At 54.8% G+C, this 15839-nt stretch overlaps 1 protein-coding gene across 1 annotated transcript; it reads right to left on the reverse strand.

Moving 5' to 3' along the window:
* Window positions 1-1578: 1578 nt before the first annotated feature.
* SMTNL1 (smoothelin like 1) lies at window positions 1579-13320 on the reverse strand. The gene is made up of 8 exons (XM_025452243.3): window positions 13162-13320; window positions 8800-9494; window positions 8416-8548; window positions 8245-8296; window positions 6724-6882; window positions 6408-6522; window positions 6101-6252; window positions 1579-2101 (listed from the first exon to the last, which is right to left on the reverse strand). Exons 2-8 carry the CDS (start codon window positions 9490-9492, stop codon window positions 1957-1959), a joined length of 1449 nt encoding a protein of 482 aa, XP_025308028.3. The 5' UTR covers window positions 9493-9494; window positions 13162-13320; the 3' UTR covers window positions 1579-1956.
* Between the last annotated feature and the right edge of the window lie 2519 nt (window positions 13321-15839).

Here is a 15839-nt window from a genome sequence, read left to right on the forward strand (position 1 = left end):
GAGAGGCAGAGGGAGAGGGAGAGCATCTCAAGCAGACCCCCTGATTAGCGCAGAGCCCGAGGCGGGGCTGGATCTCACGACCCTGAGATCATGACCTGAGCCAAAACCAAGCTTTGGATGCTCAACCAGTTGAGCCACCCAGGCGCTCCTGATAACGTGGTTTTAAACTTTTTTTTTCTTTTTCTAAAGACTTTATTTTAGAGAGAGAGAGAGAGCACATGTGGGCAGGGGGCTGGGCAGAGGGAGAGGGAGACTCTCAAACAGACTCCAGGCCGTATGTGGAGTCTGAGGCGGGGCTTATTCCCACGACCCCGAGATTATTGTGAGCTGAAACCAAGAGTCGGATGCTTAACCGGCTGAGCCACCCAGACACTCCCGACTACATGGCTTTGAGACCACTTGCAATCCCATTAGGTTGCCAGTTCCTAGGGGCTAGCCTTCACGCTGGGAGGAATGTCCCCTTCCATCCAGTCCGGAGAGACCACAGGAACCATCTGCTGTCCACTCATCAAAGTCGAGGATGAATTTGGAGCCTGGCTGAGTGTTTGTTGAGAGGATGGAATGGTCTCCTCAGGAGAAGGTGAGGCTGAGGGTTAGCTCCCATCTACTAAAAAGTGTGACCCCGTTGGCTCGCTGGGCTTTGAGCCTTGTGTAACCCCAAATACCATGGGGAAGGCTGGCCACGAGGGACTAGGCTGGTAACACGTCCACAGGGGTAGCGCCCCCGTTTTGCCGATGAGACTACTGAGGCACAGGGTGCTTCCGTGGAAGCCCAGGTCTGCTCTGCCAGTCAGGGCAGGGCCCACACCTCTTGCCACAGTACCGAGCTGGCTGGTTTTTGTTTCTGTGTTTTTCATGAGCTGTTCTTACCAGCCCATGAGCTCCAAATGGCTGGCAGAGGGAGACAGGACTATTAGCAGGAAATTATAAGCAGCTCAAGGCTTCATCTCTAATGAACAGTGGAAAAGCAAAAACAAGCCAGAACTTCAGCCCTCACTGGAGGGACTAACAACCTGAAGGAGGGACTTTCCGCGGGCGGTGGTGCTAAGCCGCTGGAGGCCGCTGCTTGCAAGAGACAGAATGTGGGGTGAGGGATTCACCCTAGGCCCTGCTAACCTAGTTTGAGATTTCTAGAGAATCTTCTATTCTAGCACCTGCCCTGGATTTTCTAATCTGAGAGAAGTGTGGAAAGGGAAGAGAACTGGGAAAAGCGCCACCAAAGGCTTGAAATGTACAAATGCATTGACTTTTGGCCTCACCTATGGAATACTTCAGTGACAGGCACCAGAAAAGGCCGGACAAGGCCCTTTGCTCATTTCATTATCTCATTCAACCCTCACAACACCTCCTATTTTCCCTATTCACATGGTAAACTGAGGCTCAGAGAGGTTAACTCATTGGCCCAACGTCACATAGCTGCTTAGCCATGGGACCCGGGCCATTGTCCTTTCCTGAATGTCTGTCCTGACTGTGAGAAGATTGAGTTGGGTGAGGAGCCCCAGTGGCCGGGGTTTATCATTTCAGAGTGAGTGAGGTTCCTGGGTGGAGGATGGAGGTGCACTGAGGGGCCAGACAGGGTTTTATAAAAGTACTTTATTTATTTATTTATTTATTTATTTATTTATTTATTTATTTATTTATTTTTAAGGATTTTATTTATCTATTCATGAGAGACACAGAGAGAGAGAGAGGCAGAGACATAGGCAGAGGGAGATGCAGGCTCCCTGCGGGGAGCCCAACGTGGGACTCAATCCCATTGTGACATGGAATCACAGCCTGAGCCAAAGGCAGGTACGCAACCACTGAGTCCCCCAAGTGACCCCATAAAAGTACTTTTAATGCATTTAAGACTCCGGTGCCACCTGCCCTTGTTCCAGCCCCAGCTCCGCTGCCTCCTGTCCACGGCTGCTCAGCTGGACACCCTGCCCACCTCCACCCACAGGGCCAGCCAGCTCTTCATTTCTTCTTGGTCTTCACCAGTCCTTTCTGCACAAGGCTGCGGTACAGCTCCTGAATGTAGGTGTAGACACACTTGGAGTCGGGCACTGCCAGCCGCACCATGTCGTCCACCTCCAGCAGCTGGGCGCAGTCGGCCAGTTTCCTGAGGGGCAGAGGTGGGGTGGCTGAGCAGTAGAGCCAAAGCTGAAGGATGTGGGAGCCAGGGGAAGGGGGGCGGGGGGACGGCCCAAGGGTGAAACCCACTGAATCGTGTTTGTTAGAGCCGAGAGGTCGTCTAGGTCAACCGGCCCACTGTACAGATGAGGTAACTGAGCCCCCGACAGTCCAAACTCCAGAGCAGTTTGGTCTGACCCCAAAGCCCGAGTTGTGAGTGCACCGTGCGTCCTCATGTGGGAGGGGGACCCCTGGTTTCTAAGTCTAGATCAACCCACCCCTCCCATGTGCTCGTCCCATCTGCCCTCCGGAAGGCCAGCCCACCCCCCTCGGGGGGTGGTTAGAGGATGGAGCTCCAATCCTGGCTGGAGGGCAGCTTGCAGCTGCACCATCTCCAAAGTCAGCAGATGCACGGTCTCCATCCTTCATTCAGTCTCTGCCTCTTTATCGAGGACCTACTATGTGCCAGTCACTCTCTGAGGGGATTCAGCACCACACAAAACCAAAAGTGCCCCACTCTCAGATTAGTGACATTCTCATAGTGGAAGATAGGCAGTAATCAAACGTGCTATGGATGGTATATCAGGTGGCAAGAGGTGCTAGGGAGAAAAGTAAGGCATGGAAGGGAGAAAGGGTGTCCCTGTGTTAAGGGGCATTTTCTAGCAGAGAGCTCAAGGAAGACCTCTTAGAAAGAGTGAATCATGTACGTGTCTAGGGGAAGAGGATTCCAGATGGAAGAAACAGCATGTGCAAAGGTCCTGAGGCAGGATTGCTTGGTGTGTGTGAGGAACATGGAATTCAGCAGCCAGTTCTGTTTTGGTAACTTCCCAGCTGCTCTTCGGGGCCGCGTGCTGCTCCTGGCTCTGCCGAGGCCCATAACCCGAGCAAACCACTGTCGGGCCTTGCCACCACATGCCAGGTGCTTTATCACCTTCTTGCCCTTGAGTGGTCTCGTTTACGTCTATCCTCTGTCCTAACGAGTGGAAGAGGAGCTGGAGACTCAGAGCACTTTGGTGATGTCCTCACAGCTGGGACTCAATCCCAGGCCTGCCTCTGGGGTCCTTGCCCCAAAGCAGGGCCTCCCAGCCTGTCAAACTTCAACGGGTGCCTGGCAGTAGGAGGGTCCAGGGTTCTGGCGGAAACCCTGTCTCGGAGCAGAGACAGCTGGGCTGAAACCCGCGCTGGACTGGCCTGAGAGCCGGGGGAGGGCACACGCTGGAGGATCCCCAAGGACGGGACGCGCTGGCCGCAGCCAGTGTGCTGATTTCTGCTGCTGGGGGTCAGGGTGCTGTCGCCCTACACGGGAGCAGCTTCCCTACCCCGGGCCCGAGGGGCAGGGCCGGGCTCCTCTGGCAGCACGGCTGACCGAGCCCACCGAGGGGCGAGTGCTGTGCCCCCACCTCCCAGGATTCTGTGGGAATCAGGTGGGCTCGAGAACAGGGGCAGAGGGGGTGATGGCCGTGGCAGGGGCCTCCTTACTTTGCACACGTTATCTTCACATAAAACCCGAAGAGAAGGGAAGTGGCTGCCAAGAGTCCCAGAGCCAGGGAGGAGGGGCAAGACACAAATCCAGCAGGTCAGCCCCTCCATCCTGCACCATCCTGCACCACTTGCGTCCCTACCCGCCTCCTTCCCTTTCACTGCCGCCCCAGGCCTCCTGGCAGCCTGTTGTCACCCAATGATCCGTTTTGCCTGCACAAGGCTCGGCCTGGCTTGGGACCACGGCAGGGCAGCTGTGGGAGGCCGGGGACACTCAGTTCCCACTGCTCACTTAGAGTGCTCGGCGCCTGCTGGGATCCCCACTTCTGTGCCACGGCTCTGCCAGGACCCTCCTGGGGGAGCCTGGGGTGTCGAGGGACCTCACTACTTGTAGCCGCCAAGAGGACAGAATGAGATGCCCCGAGGAAAGCCCTTAGCAGGAGGCCCGGCACCTAATGACCCATGGTTCGTGGGGCTTGTCATCATCATTAAAGGTGTTTCTGAACCCAGAGCAGGACAAGGCCCTCCTGACCCCCTCGGCTGCCCACCCCAGGGCATTCACTTCATCCCGTGGTGGGAAAATGTGAAACTGGAAGGAATCTTCTGGAATAGCAAGCCTGGTGGTTTTCGAATTGCATCCGTGGTGCCCTAGGGCCCCGTGCATGTGCCTCAGGGAACGTGTTGGGAAGGGTGTTGGGCGCTGAGCTGGTGCGCTCCAGGAACCACCCCCAGCCTAGAATGGTTCCCTTTTGAGGGGTGACACTGATAGCCCATGAACTCCAAGCTGGGGAGTGAAGACAAGGAAGCGACAGAAAGTGGAAAATTGTGAGGTTAATGGATTAGAAGACCCCACAGGGTAAAAAAAAATCGCTTGGAGCGGGGGTGCTGACCTAAGTGAGTTAGAGGAGAGGGGTGGGGACAGGGAGAGAGCTCACGGTCTGAAGCCAGGATTTTAAAGGCGGTACAATTATTGGCAAAACCTCTAGGTCATAACCATGAGCAGGTGGCTGAGGAGAAGAGCGATCAGCTCAAATGACCAAAAGGCCAGTGGGTTGTAATGATTCCTCTTAACGGGTCACTTCGTCCAATGTCATCCAGGCTGCGGACAATTACCATTTGGGTTAGGACACGCTTTGCGCCCGCTGTGCCAGTTTCATTACGTACGAGTTAGAGCCACGAACGTCAAGCTCTACAAATGAGCTAATGTTTGAAGCAATATCTATGTTGCATAAGAAAAGTGTGATTTGGTTAAAGTTCTAAAAAAATAAAAATGAAAAGGCCCCCCTGTAATCTGTTTTACACATCGAGCATTCACTTAATCGTTCGCTTGAGGAATCTGCTGAAAAAGAACCCACCGCAAAGCACGGCTCTGCTCCGCACCTCTCGTTTTGCCCATGGGGGACGCGCAGGCCCAGAGAGGGGAACGTTGCTACCCTAGGCTTCCTCGCAGGTCGGTGGCCAGGCCTGGGCTAGACTGGAGGGCTCAGCGTTCCAGCCCAAAGTGTTGCTGATGTCCCCAGTGACTCACTCCCCGTTCCAGGCCTTTGGAGGTGCACTCATCTGTCCCCTGGGGGCATCAGAGTTGACCCCACTGGCAGCATCCTATGCATTGTCCATTTCTACCAGGTGGCTCAGGAGCCTCTCCCTGGGCTGGAGAGAAGGGGTGCTCCTTGGCATGTGCTCCTTGGGAGCCCTAAGGCCATCAGGGTGCAATCAGGCCTCCCCAATCAGTAGACAGAGGCCTCTCGCTGAGGCCGGCTCCGGTGCTTTGGTGGTGGGAGCACCTGCTCCCACCTGCCAGGTCTTTCCCTCTCAGGTTCCTCCTTGGGCCGCGCTGTTCCTCACACTCATCTTGCTTTTACAGCCACCCCTGTCTCCATCCCACCACCACCCCTGGCATCCAGCCCTGTGAGCCTCAGCAATAAATCCCCTTCCAGATTCCAAGGGGGTTAATAATGATCATAAAAACAGTGCTACCCTCCATCATCACAGAGGAACAACCACTAAGATTCTCTTTCTGGAGCTTTTGCTATGATAGTGACTTCACCTAATTATTTACTTACTTCTCACCTGCGGAAGAGGAAACGTCATGCCCATTTTAAAGATCAGAATGCAAAGGCTCAGAGAGGTCCCAGAGCCTGTTCAAAATCACACAGCTAAGAAATGGCCGAGTCAGACGGTGGCCCCAAATCCCGGTCACCACCCTGTTTAATGGCAGGCCTGCCTCTTCTCTCTTTCTTACCCTGCCTGCATTTCCTTTAGGGCACCTCCCCGAGCCCCCCATTACACTTCACACGGGGGTGTGTGTTTATGACCCGCCTTGCCCTGTAGACACATGAGACTTTGCCGGGTTCACCCACTGCCGTATCCTGGCGATCCAAAAGTGTCTGCTGGACTCCCGAACGTGTGGCCGTCTGACCACCCCACTAGCCGCCCCCCACGAGCCCAGCTGCGCCCTGGCGGCCCCGAGCTCCACCCCCCGAGGCTGCTGTCTGTGGCTGAGGCTTACTCTGCTGTGGAGAAGGCCAGGGTGAAGTTGTGGCGGCGCTGCGTGGGCTCCAGGGCAGCATAGTCAAAGGCATCAGGGAAGAACTTGTGGATGAGGGCGCAGAAGGCCATGCCGCTGCTCCAGCTGGAGGAGAAGTTCTGGATGTCCACGTGCTGCAGGAGAGCGGGCCCAGGGCAGGCCTCGGTGAGCCTCCGGCCGGACGGCCTGGATGCATCGCTCTGGGGCTTTGTGCCACTCAGACCCTCCCTGGCCCTGCCGCCCTGGGAAGGGTCCCCTGCTCCGCTCCGGCCACCTGCTCCATGCCTACCTCGTAGTTTCTGGTCATGGCCCGGCACCACTCCAAGAGCATGTTCTTGACACCGCCAATGGCTGCTCCCGCTGCCTTAGTGTTTCGGAACAGGGCCGTGGGGCCTGAGGCTGCCCTGCAAGGGGAGGGATGAACACAGCCAGACCAGACAGGTGACAGGCCACAGGGGGCCCCATCAAGGAGGATCCCCAGCCCCAGACATCAGTCTTCCCTACCTTGGCCTGGGCTGTTCCCAGGCCCTCGGGCCCTCAGGCCTCCCCACCCCACCAACCAGCCCACGGTTCCTGGGGAAGGCCCAGCCCAGCCAGCACCCTACCCGCCAAACTTGTCCACGATGGCTTTGCGGTTCTGTGCACGGGGCCCCCGGGGCCGGGCAGGGGCTGACACCCTGCGCTCTGGTGCCTTCTCTTTCTTCTTCTCCTGGGAGGCAGGGGGCTCTGTGGGACTCTGGGGCGCATCGCTAGGTGAAGACTCACTATGGAGGAGGTTCAGAGCAGTGTGAGAGGGGCTGGGAGCAGCCCCTACAGGGCACGGGGAGGGGGCAGGGGCAGGGGGCAGGGGGCTGGCTAGGGTGGGAGCTCCCTGCGGTCTAAAGAGGCATACGAAGTTGTGGCCCCCACTCCCGGCACACATTTCCTCTGTGCCCAGCACTGGGAGGGGCTGGAGGCGGAAGAAGGGGCTCAGTCTAGCTTTGGGGAGCGTGTGGTCTGCTGAGATGTGTGGGCAGAGCTAAGACAAGTCTGAGGTCTGGCCCGAGTTTGAATCCTGGCTTTGCCTCTTATTTGCTGTGTCATGACACTTCTCTGAGCCTCAGCTCCCTCATCTGTGAACTGAGGACAAGAGCAGCTACCTGACAAGGTGGCTCTAGGACTTGAGAAGGAAGGGGCGTGGAGAGCACCCAACTGTGTCTGCCATGTAACCGGCCACGTGCTCAGTGAACATTGACCTGTTATCTTTCCCTAAGAAAGTGGCACAGAGGGCATGTGGGTGGCTCAGTCGGTTAGGCCTCTGCCTTGGGCTGGGGTCATGATCTCAGGGTCCTGGGGTCAAGCCTGCTCCACGGGGAGCCTGCTACTCCTTCTCCCTCGGCCTCTCCTCTCTGCTGCTGCACTCTCTCCCTCAAATAAATAAATAAATAAAATCTTAAAAAAGAAAGCAAGTGGCACGGAGGTGAATTTCAGGTCAAAATAGGTTGATTCTTCCAATGAGTTAAGTTATGTAATGGCAAGAGAAGTCTCTCACTTTACCCAGCACCCACCAGGTACCACGCACTGTCTTAAGCACTTTATACCATTTTTAAAAATTGATCTCTATGCCCAGCGTGGGGCTCAAACTCATGACCCTGAGATCAAGAGTCACACACTCTACCCACCGAGCCAGCCGGGCACCCAAGCACCTTCCATATTTTATGTCATGGAAGCCTCACAATGATCCTATGAGGTAGGGACAGTTACAGAAGAGGAGAATAGTGACACGACCAAGGTCACACAGTGTTAAGTGGCAGAGTCATTGTCTGAACTCAGGGTCTCTGCTCATGCTCTGTGGGTAGTGATGGCACCACGGAAACAGGCCAAGCCACAAGATGAGGTGCCCCGTGACGATCTGCCAAGGATGCTGAGGAGGAGGCGTTAGCAGTGGAGAGGGAGCGGGCCAGGTATGCCTCCTGCTCCCTTTGCTCCCATCCTCTGGCTCCTTGGGTTTCCTGGGCTCTGCCCTGGGATGGAGGCTGAATGCCAGGAGTCCTGGAAAGTCTCAAGGTCAGGTCCAGGCAATGGTGGACTTTGAAGGGAGCATGTGGGCAAGGCAGTGGGGACTAGGGCCCAGAATTTGACATTACCTGGCTGAAGGACTGGTCTCTCCGGAAGCTGCCGCGTCTGGACCCACCCCGTCTGGAGGAGGGAACGGGAAGGATGGAGGGAGGCTGGAGCAACCATGATGAGCTGCCTGCACACCCCCTCAGGGCAGCCCCTGCAGCACCCCATCCCCACCGGCCCCTGGACTCACTCACCCGGGCTGAGGCCGCTGCCCTCCTCCGTGGGGCTCTCGAGCCATTCCTCAGGGGAGCTGGGGACCGCTCCTGCGCCCTCCTCCGACTCTCTCTCCACGCCCTGGTCCTGCTCTTCCTTGGGGCCACCTGGCTCCTGGAATGAACATGATCTGTGTGGGCTCATGGTCCCACAGACACCTGCCCAAGGCTTTGGGGGGACCTCAGGGAGATCTGGAAGGCAGCCCGGGCTCACACGGCTGCACCCCCAGCCCGGCTCTTGATGTCATTGGGAAGACTGGACTTGCCCAAAGGAATACAGTGGGGGCGAGGGGCTTACTTCCTGGGGTACCGGGGACTCCAGAATGTTGTGGGGGCCTCCTCCCTCCTCCCCTTTGCCTCACTCACTGCCTCCTCCATCGCATCAGCCTCCCGAGGTTCAACCTCGGCCTCTGCCTCCACAGCAGCCTTGGTCTGTGCATCTGACCCAGCCTCCGGGGCACCAGCTTTCTCCTGGGCTTCAGCCGTGGGCTCCTCGGTCTTGTCGCTCTTCTCCTGAGAGGCTGTTGTGGCCTCCTCCTTCCCGTCAGCCTCCCTGGCTCCGGTCTTGGCCTCCTGCTCCCCAGCAGCCTGCGTGGGCTCAGCCTTGGCCTCATCATTCACACGGGCTTCCTCCTGAGATTCAGGCTTGGCCTCCTTCTCGTCAGCTTGCTGCTTCCCAGAGGCCAGCGTGGTCCCCAGGGCTTCCTCAGCCTCCTTGGGGCCAGGCTGGGTCTCTTCCTTCCCATCAGTCATCTCCTGAGGAGCCACTGTGCTCTCTTCCTTCCCGCCATCTTCCTTGTGCAGTTCAGCCTCCACTTTGGCTGCCACCTTGACCTCATCCAACCCGTTTGCTTCCCCCTGAAGTTCAGGTGATGTGCCGTCCTCAGCTGCTGCTCTTTCCTGCTTTCCTGCTCCAACTGGAGGTGTCTCTTTGACTGTTGGCTCCACTGAGCCTTTGGCCTCTTCTGCAGAGGCTCCACCTCCCAGTGTTTCCGGGGCCTCTGTGTTTGGGGAGACGGTGGTGCCATCCTCAGTGGGCTTCCCTTCCTTCTGCTCCATCTCTGGAAAGTGGGGACAAGCAAACCTGGTCATGCCCCCTCCCTGCATCAAGTGAAGACTCCTCCCTCACAGAGTGCTGGCCCCAGAGGGTGGGGGGATGAGGGGGGCTGGAGTCCTGCTGTTCAGTCCTGGGTCCCTCACCGTTTGGACATGTGACCTGAGCATCCACTTTCCCTGCAGTAAAATGAAGGGGTGCAGCGCTACTTCCCCCAGGGTGAGGTGTTGGGCCAAGTTGACTTGACATTAGATGGTGTTCAGGCTGTGGCTTGGGCTCTAAAGAACATTAGATCACATAATGCCTTTTCAATGATTTTGCCTCTTTCTGATTATGCCAATGAGATGGTTACAATGTGATCCTGCCATCCGGAAACAATTGCCCTTCTCCCCTTTTAATGGAGGTAGCTAGGGGTGCCTGGGTGGCTCAGAGGTTGAGTGTCTGCCTTCGGCTCAGGGCGTGATCCCAGTCCAGGGATCGAGTCCCACATCGGGCTCCCTGCAGGGAGCCTGCTTCTCCCTCTCTCTGTGTGTCTCTCATGAATAACTAAATAAAATCTTAATGGAGGTAGCTAGCCTCAGGCCCGGAGCCCAAAGCAGGCGGGAGTATCTAGAGAGAATCTAATGCACTGCTTTGTTTCCGTTGTATTTATTTTTACAGTTACTTTCTATTTCTGGCCCCTGATAATTGACTTTCCATTTCTAATGGTGATATAAACCTTCTTTTAAAAATGTATTCATCGGGTTTAAAAATAAGTTAACTCAAAGGAAGACATTCACCAAAGCGGAGCACAGGTGGTACAGATGTGCCTCAATCCCGGGGGTGGCGTAAAAATGCCTGCAATTTGGGAACCCCTGGGCCAGCTGCTCTCTGGGCCTCTGTCAGCCCCGCCAGCTGCCGCGGCTCCATCTGTGGTTCTCAGGAAAGGTGGGCCTGGACCTGGAAGAGTTTATTCGGGGGAAGAATAGAAACGTACTCTCGTTAACCTCTGCCAGAGAAATCTGACCCTCTAACTGCCAGGGTGAGGCGGGGAGAGGGAGATTAATGTACCTTGACACGAGCTCTCCTATTCGAGTACTGTATATACTGTAGGATCTAGAAAAACAGGTGGGTGGGGGGACGGGGCCAGCTCCCTCATCCCCCTGCCCTTCTTGGGTATCTGTTTACAAAGAAAACAATCCTCAAATAGTGTTCAGGGCATGACTCAGGCAGTAAGAGTAGTAGGTACTCCTGTCACTGGCTAAAAATACCTCCTGCCCTCTGCCATCACTCTGGGTGGTGGCACCCGGGGCACCTGAGCAATTGGGGCAGAGGCAGGATGATGGGCGGGCTGGTGGCATGCCCCTCAGGGCAGGGCCTGGGGAGTCCCTGGAGTCAGTGCTCCCAGGATTTCCGAGGAAGCAGGCTGGGATGTGCGAAGACGTCCTCCAACTGCACCCCTCCTGCCAGAGCCCCTTCACGGTTCAGCAGCCCCAGCAGTGTATTAGGCGGGAGCTGGCTTGACCCCCAACTCCTAGCCACTCACTCTGAGGCCTGAGCAGACCCGTGGCTTCCCGAATCCTCAGGCTCCACTGACAATGACAGGACTGGTCTAGATCAGGTTTATCCAAACTCTTCTGCAGAAAACTAGGGTCTCCCAAGACATTAATAGGAGCTGGGGTGGAGGGAGGGATGTATTCTCTGGCTGAGGCTGTTCCAGCAACAGCCTACTCTCCACCCCTTGAGAGACACACAACTTTGTTGGCACGTAAGTGGGTTTCAGATACTCCACAGTAAAAGAAGCCTTCACTTGGCTTAGCTTTGTTTAACTCACTGTTCCCCGAAACTATTTGATCATGGATTTGCTTTTTCTTGCCTTATTTTCTTTTTGATCTGCTTTTCCTGAGACACCTCGACTGCCATCTGGAACCATGCCCTGGTTCTCAGAGGAAAGTGTGGCAAGTGCTGGCCTGAGTGATCCGCACAACCCCTCCCTGCCCTGTGCTCTTGTTTGGAAGGTGATGTGGAGCAGTGGCGAGAACCATCAGTTCTGGAGTCTTCCCACCATGAGATCCCAGCTCCCACGGTGCTGACCTTTAGCAAGTTATCCTGTCCTCTCTGGGTTGTGATTTCTGGAGATAAAAATCCCCTTGGATGATTAGGGAAGCCAATGCACAGAAAGTATTTTGAGGCGCACCTGGCATGAATGGAGCATCGGGACTCTATTTTATAATTGCTATTATTTTTAAGTAGGCTCCACGCCCAACATGGGCACATCCTTGAGATCAAGAGTCGCATGCCCTACCTGGAGCCAGCCGGGCGCCCCCGAATGGAGCCCTTAGCACAAATCAGCTTGGAAGTTGCAGGTTGGCCTCTGTCTGTTAATGTTGGCCCTGACGGGGTCGTGAGGGCATTTGGTTGGTAAGACAAGGCAAAGAGGACTGAACACCAGTAAGATGACAACAGGCTCCTTTTATGCCTCCAAGTGCGGTGGTGTTTAGCTAAGACTTAGCAGAGCGCTGTAGCCATCCTGCCTTTGTCTACATGCTGCACACTGCAGAGGGTGGGGGGGAGGGAGGGAAGGCAGGTGCACGTGGGCACACACACACACACACACACACACACACACTCCTCGGCCATCCTGGGTGTTCATCACCTCAGCTTTCCACACCCCCCAGGCTTGTCCTAGTAGATAAAGAGTGAAGAACCCCAGAGTGTGAGAAGCCAGGAGACCAGCACCTACCCCAACACCAGCGATTCTACGGCAAGTTGCCAGCTTACCCTGCAGTGCCCTGCACATCTCACCCATTTTACAGATTAGGAATTTGAGTCTTGGGGAGTTGAAGTCCCCTAAGTAAAGTCACAGGAAGGTTCGAGGGCCCACCCATACCCAGAATCTGGGGCTCCTGACAACCAAGCTGGCATTTGTGCCAGAGATGCTATGCTGCTCCCACCAGCTCTTCGGCCAGTGTCCCCTTCAGAGGCTCTAGCCCAGGCCCAGGGGCACCCCACTGATGCCCAGGGGCAGCTGGGGGTGGCTGAGGAGGGCAGCTGTCTCTCCACGTGCACGGGAAGCCCTGTCCTCCGGCCCTCCCTCCCTTACCACCTCTACTCCTCCTTCCTTCCCGAGAAGGGGAAGCCTACGGCACCCTATTCTGTCCAAAGCAGCGCTGCACACAGCTCCCCTTCCCTCTCCCTGTCTCTTGGCTGGCTGGGAGAACAAGAACCCAGGAGCTTGAGTTCCAAGCCCTGAATAGTGTAGAGGACGCTTGGTGGTTCTGTTAAGATCCCCCCACCCCCACCCCCAGTCTGTCTTCTGTGCTCCTGACGCTGCCACCATCCCTCATCCCAGCCAGTGACCCTCCCCTGGAGACACCGCTCTCAACTGCTTAGAGTCTGCCTCCTGCCCCAAGGGGACAGAAGTCCCCAGGCCCTCTCTGCCCCTGCCAGGTCCTCCCTGTGGATGGCCACCTGCAGGCTACTCTGTGGGTGATCTCAAGTTGCCCAGCACCCTGGGGCTGGGTCCCTGACTTCTGGTATCCAAAGAGAGCTGACGTAGAGGTGGAGAGGATTAGCAGAGGGCCTCGGTCTCCCCAATGCTGGGCCTCCACATGGAGGTTCTGGCCCTTGGAAGGCAGGAGAGGGATGGGCAGCGGGAGGGGCCACTTACAAAGGCGCCCCGGGGCTTCTCCTACCTGCGGGGCCTCGGCCTGGGGTCTCAGAGCTGTCTCCTTCCTGCTGACCGGCCTCACTCCTGGGCTGCCTTTAGCCCCAGCCAGCGGCCTCTAGCCCCCAGCTCTTCCGTCTGCCCGCCTCCACCTCCCTCCCCCCTTCCACTCCACCCCACCCCCACTTCAAGAGCCTTCAGCCGAAGAAGAGCATTGTTTACCGCCCTGTTGGTACAACACTTCCCCTTGGCCTAGGAGGCTCAGATTTCCCGTGAAGATCTGACAGGTGGCACCTTTCAATCACAGCGCGTCTTTCCTGCCCTGACCCCAGCGGTATCCATCCTGTGGCCATCTTTCTTCCCAATGTACCCGCCTGGCCCTGGGGACCCTGAAAACCACCTGCAGGCCCATGTGGGAGATGGTCACCAGCTCTCTGGCCTCGCCTGCCCAGCCGGAGCCCAGGCTAGGCCTCTTCTGCTCCCTTTGCCCCCCTCACCCCATGTTCCTTTAAATAGTCCTTTACTCTTCCAAGGACAGAAGCAGCTGCTGAAGGGTGGGCTGCAGAGGGGGTGAACAGGACAGCTGCCAACAGGGGGATGTCTGGGGGCTCACACAGTGCAGAGAGATGTGGAGGGGAGGCGTGAACAGGTGAGGAGGCTCTGGCTCTCGGATGGAACGCTGGGCTTAGCATTCAGAAAATACAAGGGCAGCTGAAGTGACTGGTACCTAGGAGGCTCTGAACAAATTGTCGTACTGAATTGAGATTTTTTTTTAAGATTTTATTTTTAAGTAATCTTTATGTTATGTCCACCATGGGGTTTGAACTCACAACCCTGAGGTCAAGAGTTGTATGCTCTCTACGGGCTGAGTCAGCCAGGTGCCCCTGAATTGAGATTTTGTTCAGAAAAACAAATCTGTATCTTCTTTATGTGTCCTGCGATCTCAGAGAGGTACTACTTTGGGAGAATGTGTGCAGGGGACAACCCCTATCCCTTATGAAGCCTGGGACTCCCCCCAGCTGCCTCCCCTAGTTCCTTCCACTTCAGCCACACTGGCCTCTTTTCTGTTCCTGAAATAAATGGATTCCTTTCCACACTCAAGGCTGTAACCTTTTTGCTTCTGCTCTTTCCAAGACTGTTTCCTTCTCATCCTGCTCTCCGCTCAAACTGTGTTCCCTCAGAGAGGCTTCCGCAGCTTCAGTCCCTCTCCATCATTTCGGCCTGGTTTATTTGCTTCACAATATTTATTGGAATCCAAAGTTAGCTTGTTCATTTCCTTATTACTTGACTCTCACTGGACTCTAAGCTTCACGAAAGCGGAGACTTTTTTTTTTTATCATGCCCATGGCTATGTGCCCAGGGCCTAGCAAATTGCCTGATTCATATGAGGTTTTATATATATATATATATATATATAAATACTATATATCCTGCCTATATATATATATATATATATATATATATATATATATATAGTCATGTGGGGGAGAAACAGTCCTGTGGGGCTTAAGGCCCCTCTAAGGATGTTGGCTTTTGCTCTGTGATTGGAAGCCAGTGGAGCCTTTCAGGTTGTGAAGGGACATGATCTAACTTTAGTTTTTGACGAGATGACTCTGGTTGCCGTTTTGAGAATAGACTGAGGGGGGAGCATGAGCTGAGGTAGGGAAACCAGTCAGGGCATTACTGCAGTAACTCAGGTGCAAGATGGTGGCTTGGACCGGATGGTCAGCACTGAAGGTGAGGAGATGTGGTGAGGAATGGTAATAGTGGATGGCAGTGATCAAGACTGTGCCAGCTTTGTCTCCAAGCCACTAGAATGACCCTTCCGCTCAAGCCACTGACATTCTTGCTCTGTTATCTCCTGCTCTTCTTAAGGGAGTCCACCTAGGCTGTCTTTGTATTCTCTACGTCTCTCATGAGTGGTCAGGGCCCATATAAGATTCTAGGTGACAACCCTGCATCCTTTCCTTTGGGGTTGAGGTCCCATCCAAGAGGACAATACTGATCCATGGTGAGTAGCAAATACACAACTCCCTTTTGGGAGCCTGGGAGGGTGGGAGGGGTGGAACACGGTAGAGCAAGAGGCCAGAGGCTCAGGACAGAGGTCAACAACTTTAGATGACACATCTGGATTCCAAAGAGATCTTGGAAGCTGGGGCTGTATAAACTGTTGTTGTTGTTGTTTTCATAAGAAGAAACTTAACAGGAATAATTGGAATTCCTACCTATGGGTTCTCAAATCCTCAACCATGTAAGTATAGGAAGGAAGACACAATCTCATAGTAGATAATAGCCATGACATCATCATCAGAAAGAACAATGATTACCTGGGCACTTGGAGGAGCAGGAAAGTGCAGAATTATTCCATAGGAATAAAGTTTCAGGTGTTCAAGATGAATAAGTCTTCAAGATCTGTTATATAACATTGTGCACACAGTTAACAAAACTGTATTGTGCACTTAAAACTTTGTTTAGAGGGTAGATCTCATGTCAGGTGTTCTTGCCACATAAAAAAAGGGGTCCTTTTTTAAAAAAAGATTTTATTTTTAAGTAATCTGTACACTCAGCATGGGGCTCAATCTCACAACCTCAAGATCAAGAGTCACATGCTTCTCCAATTAAGCCAGCCAGGTGTCCCCAAAGAGAGGCCATTTTTTAAAGAAGATTTTATTTATTTATTTATTTATTTGAGGGAGGGAGAGAGAG

Source organism: Canis lupus, chromosome 18 (assembly GCF_003254725.2).
Source record: "Canis lupus dingo isolate Sandy chromosome 18, ASM325472v2, whole genome shotgun sequence".
NCBI classification, from domain to species: domain Eukaryota; kingdom Metazoa; phylum Chordata; class Mammalia; order Carnivora; family Canidae; genus Canis; species Canis lupus.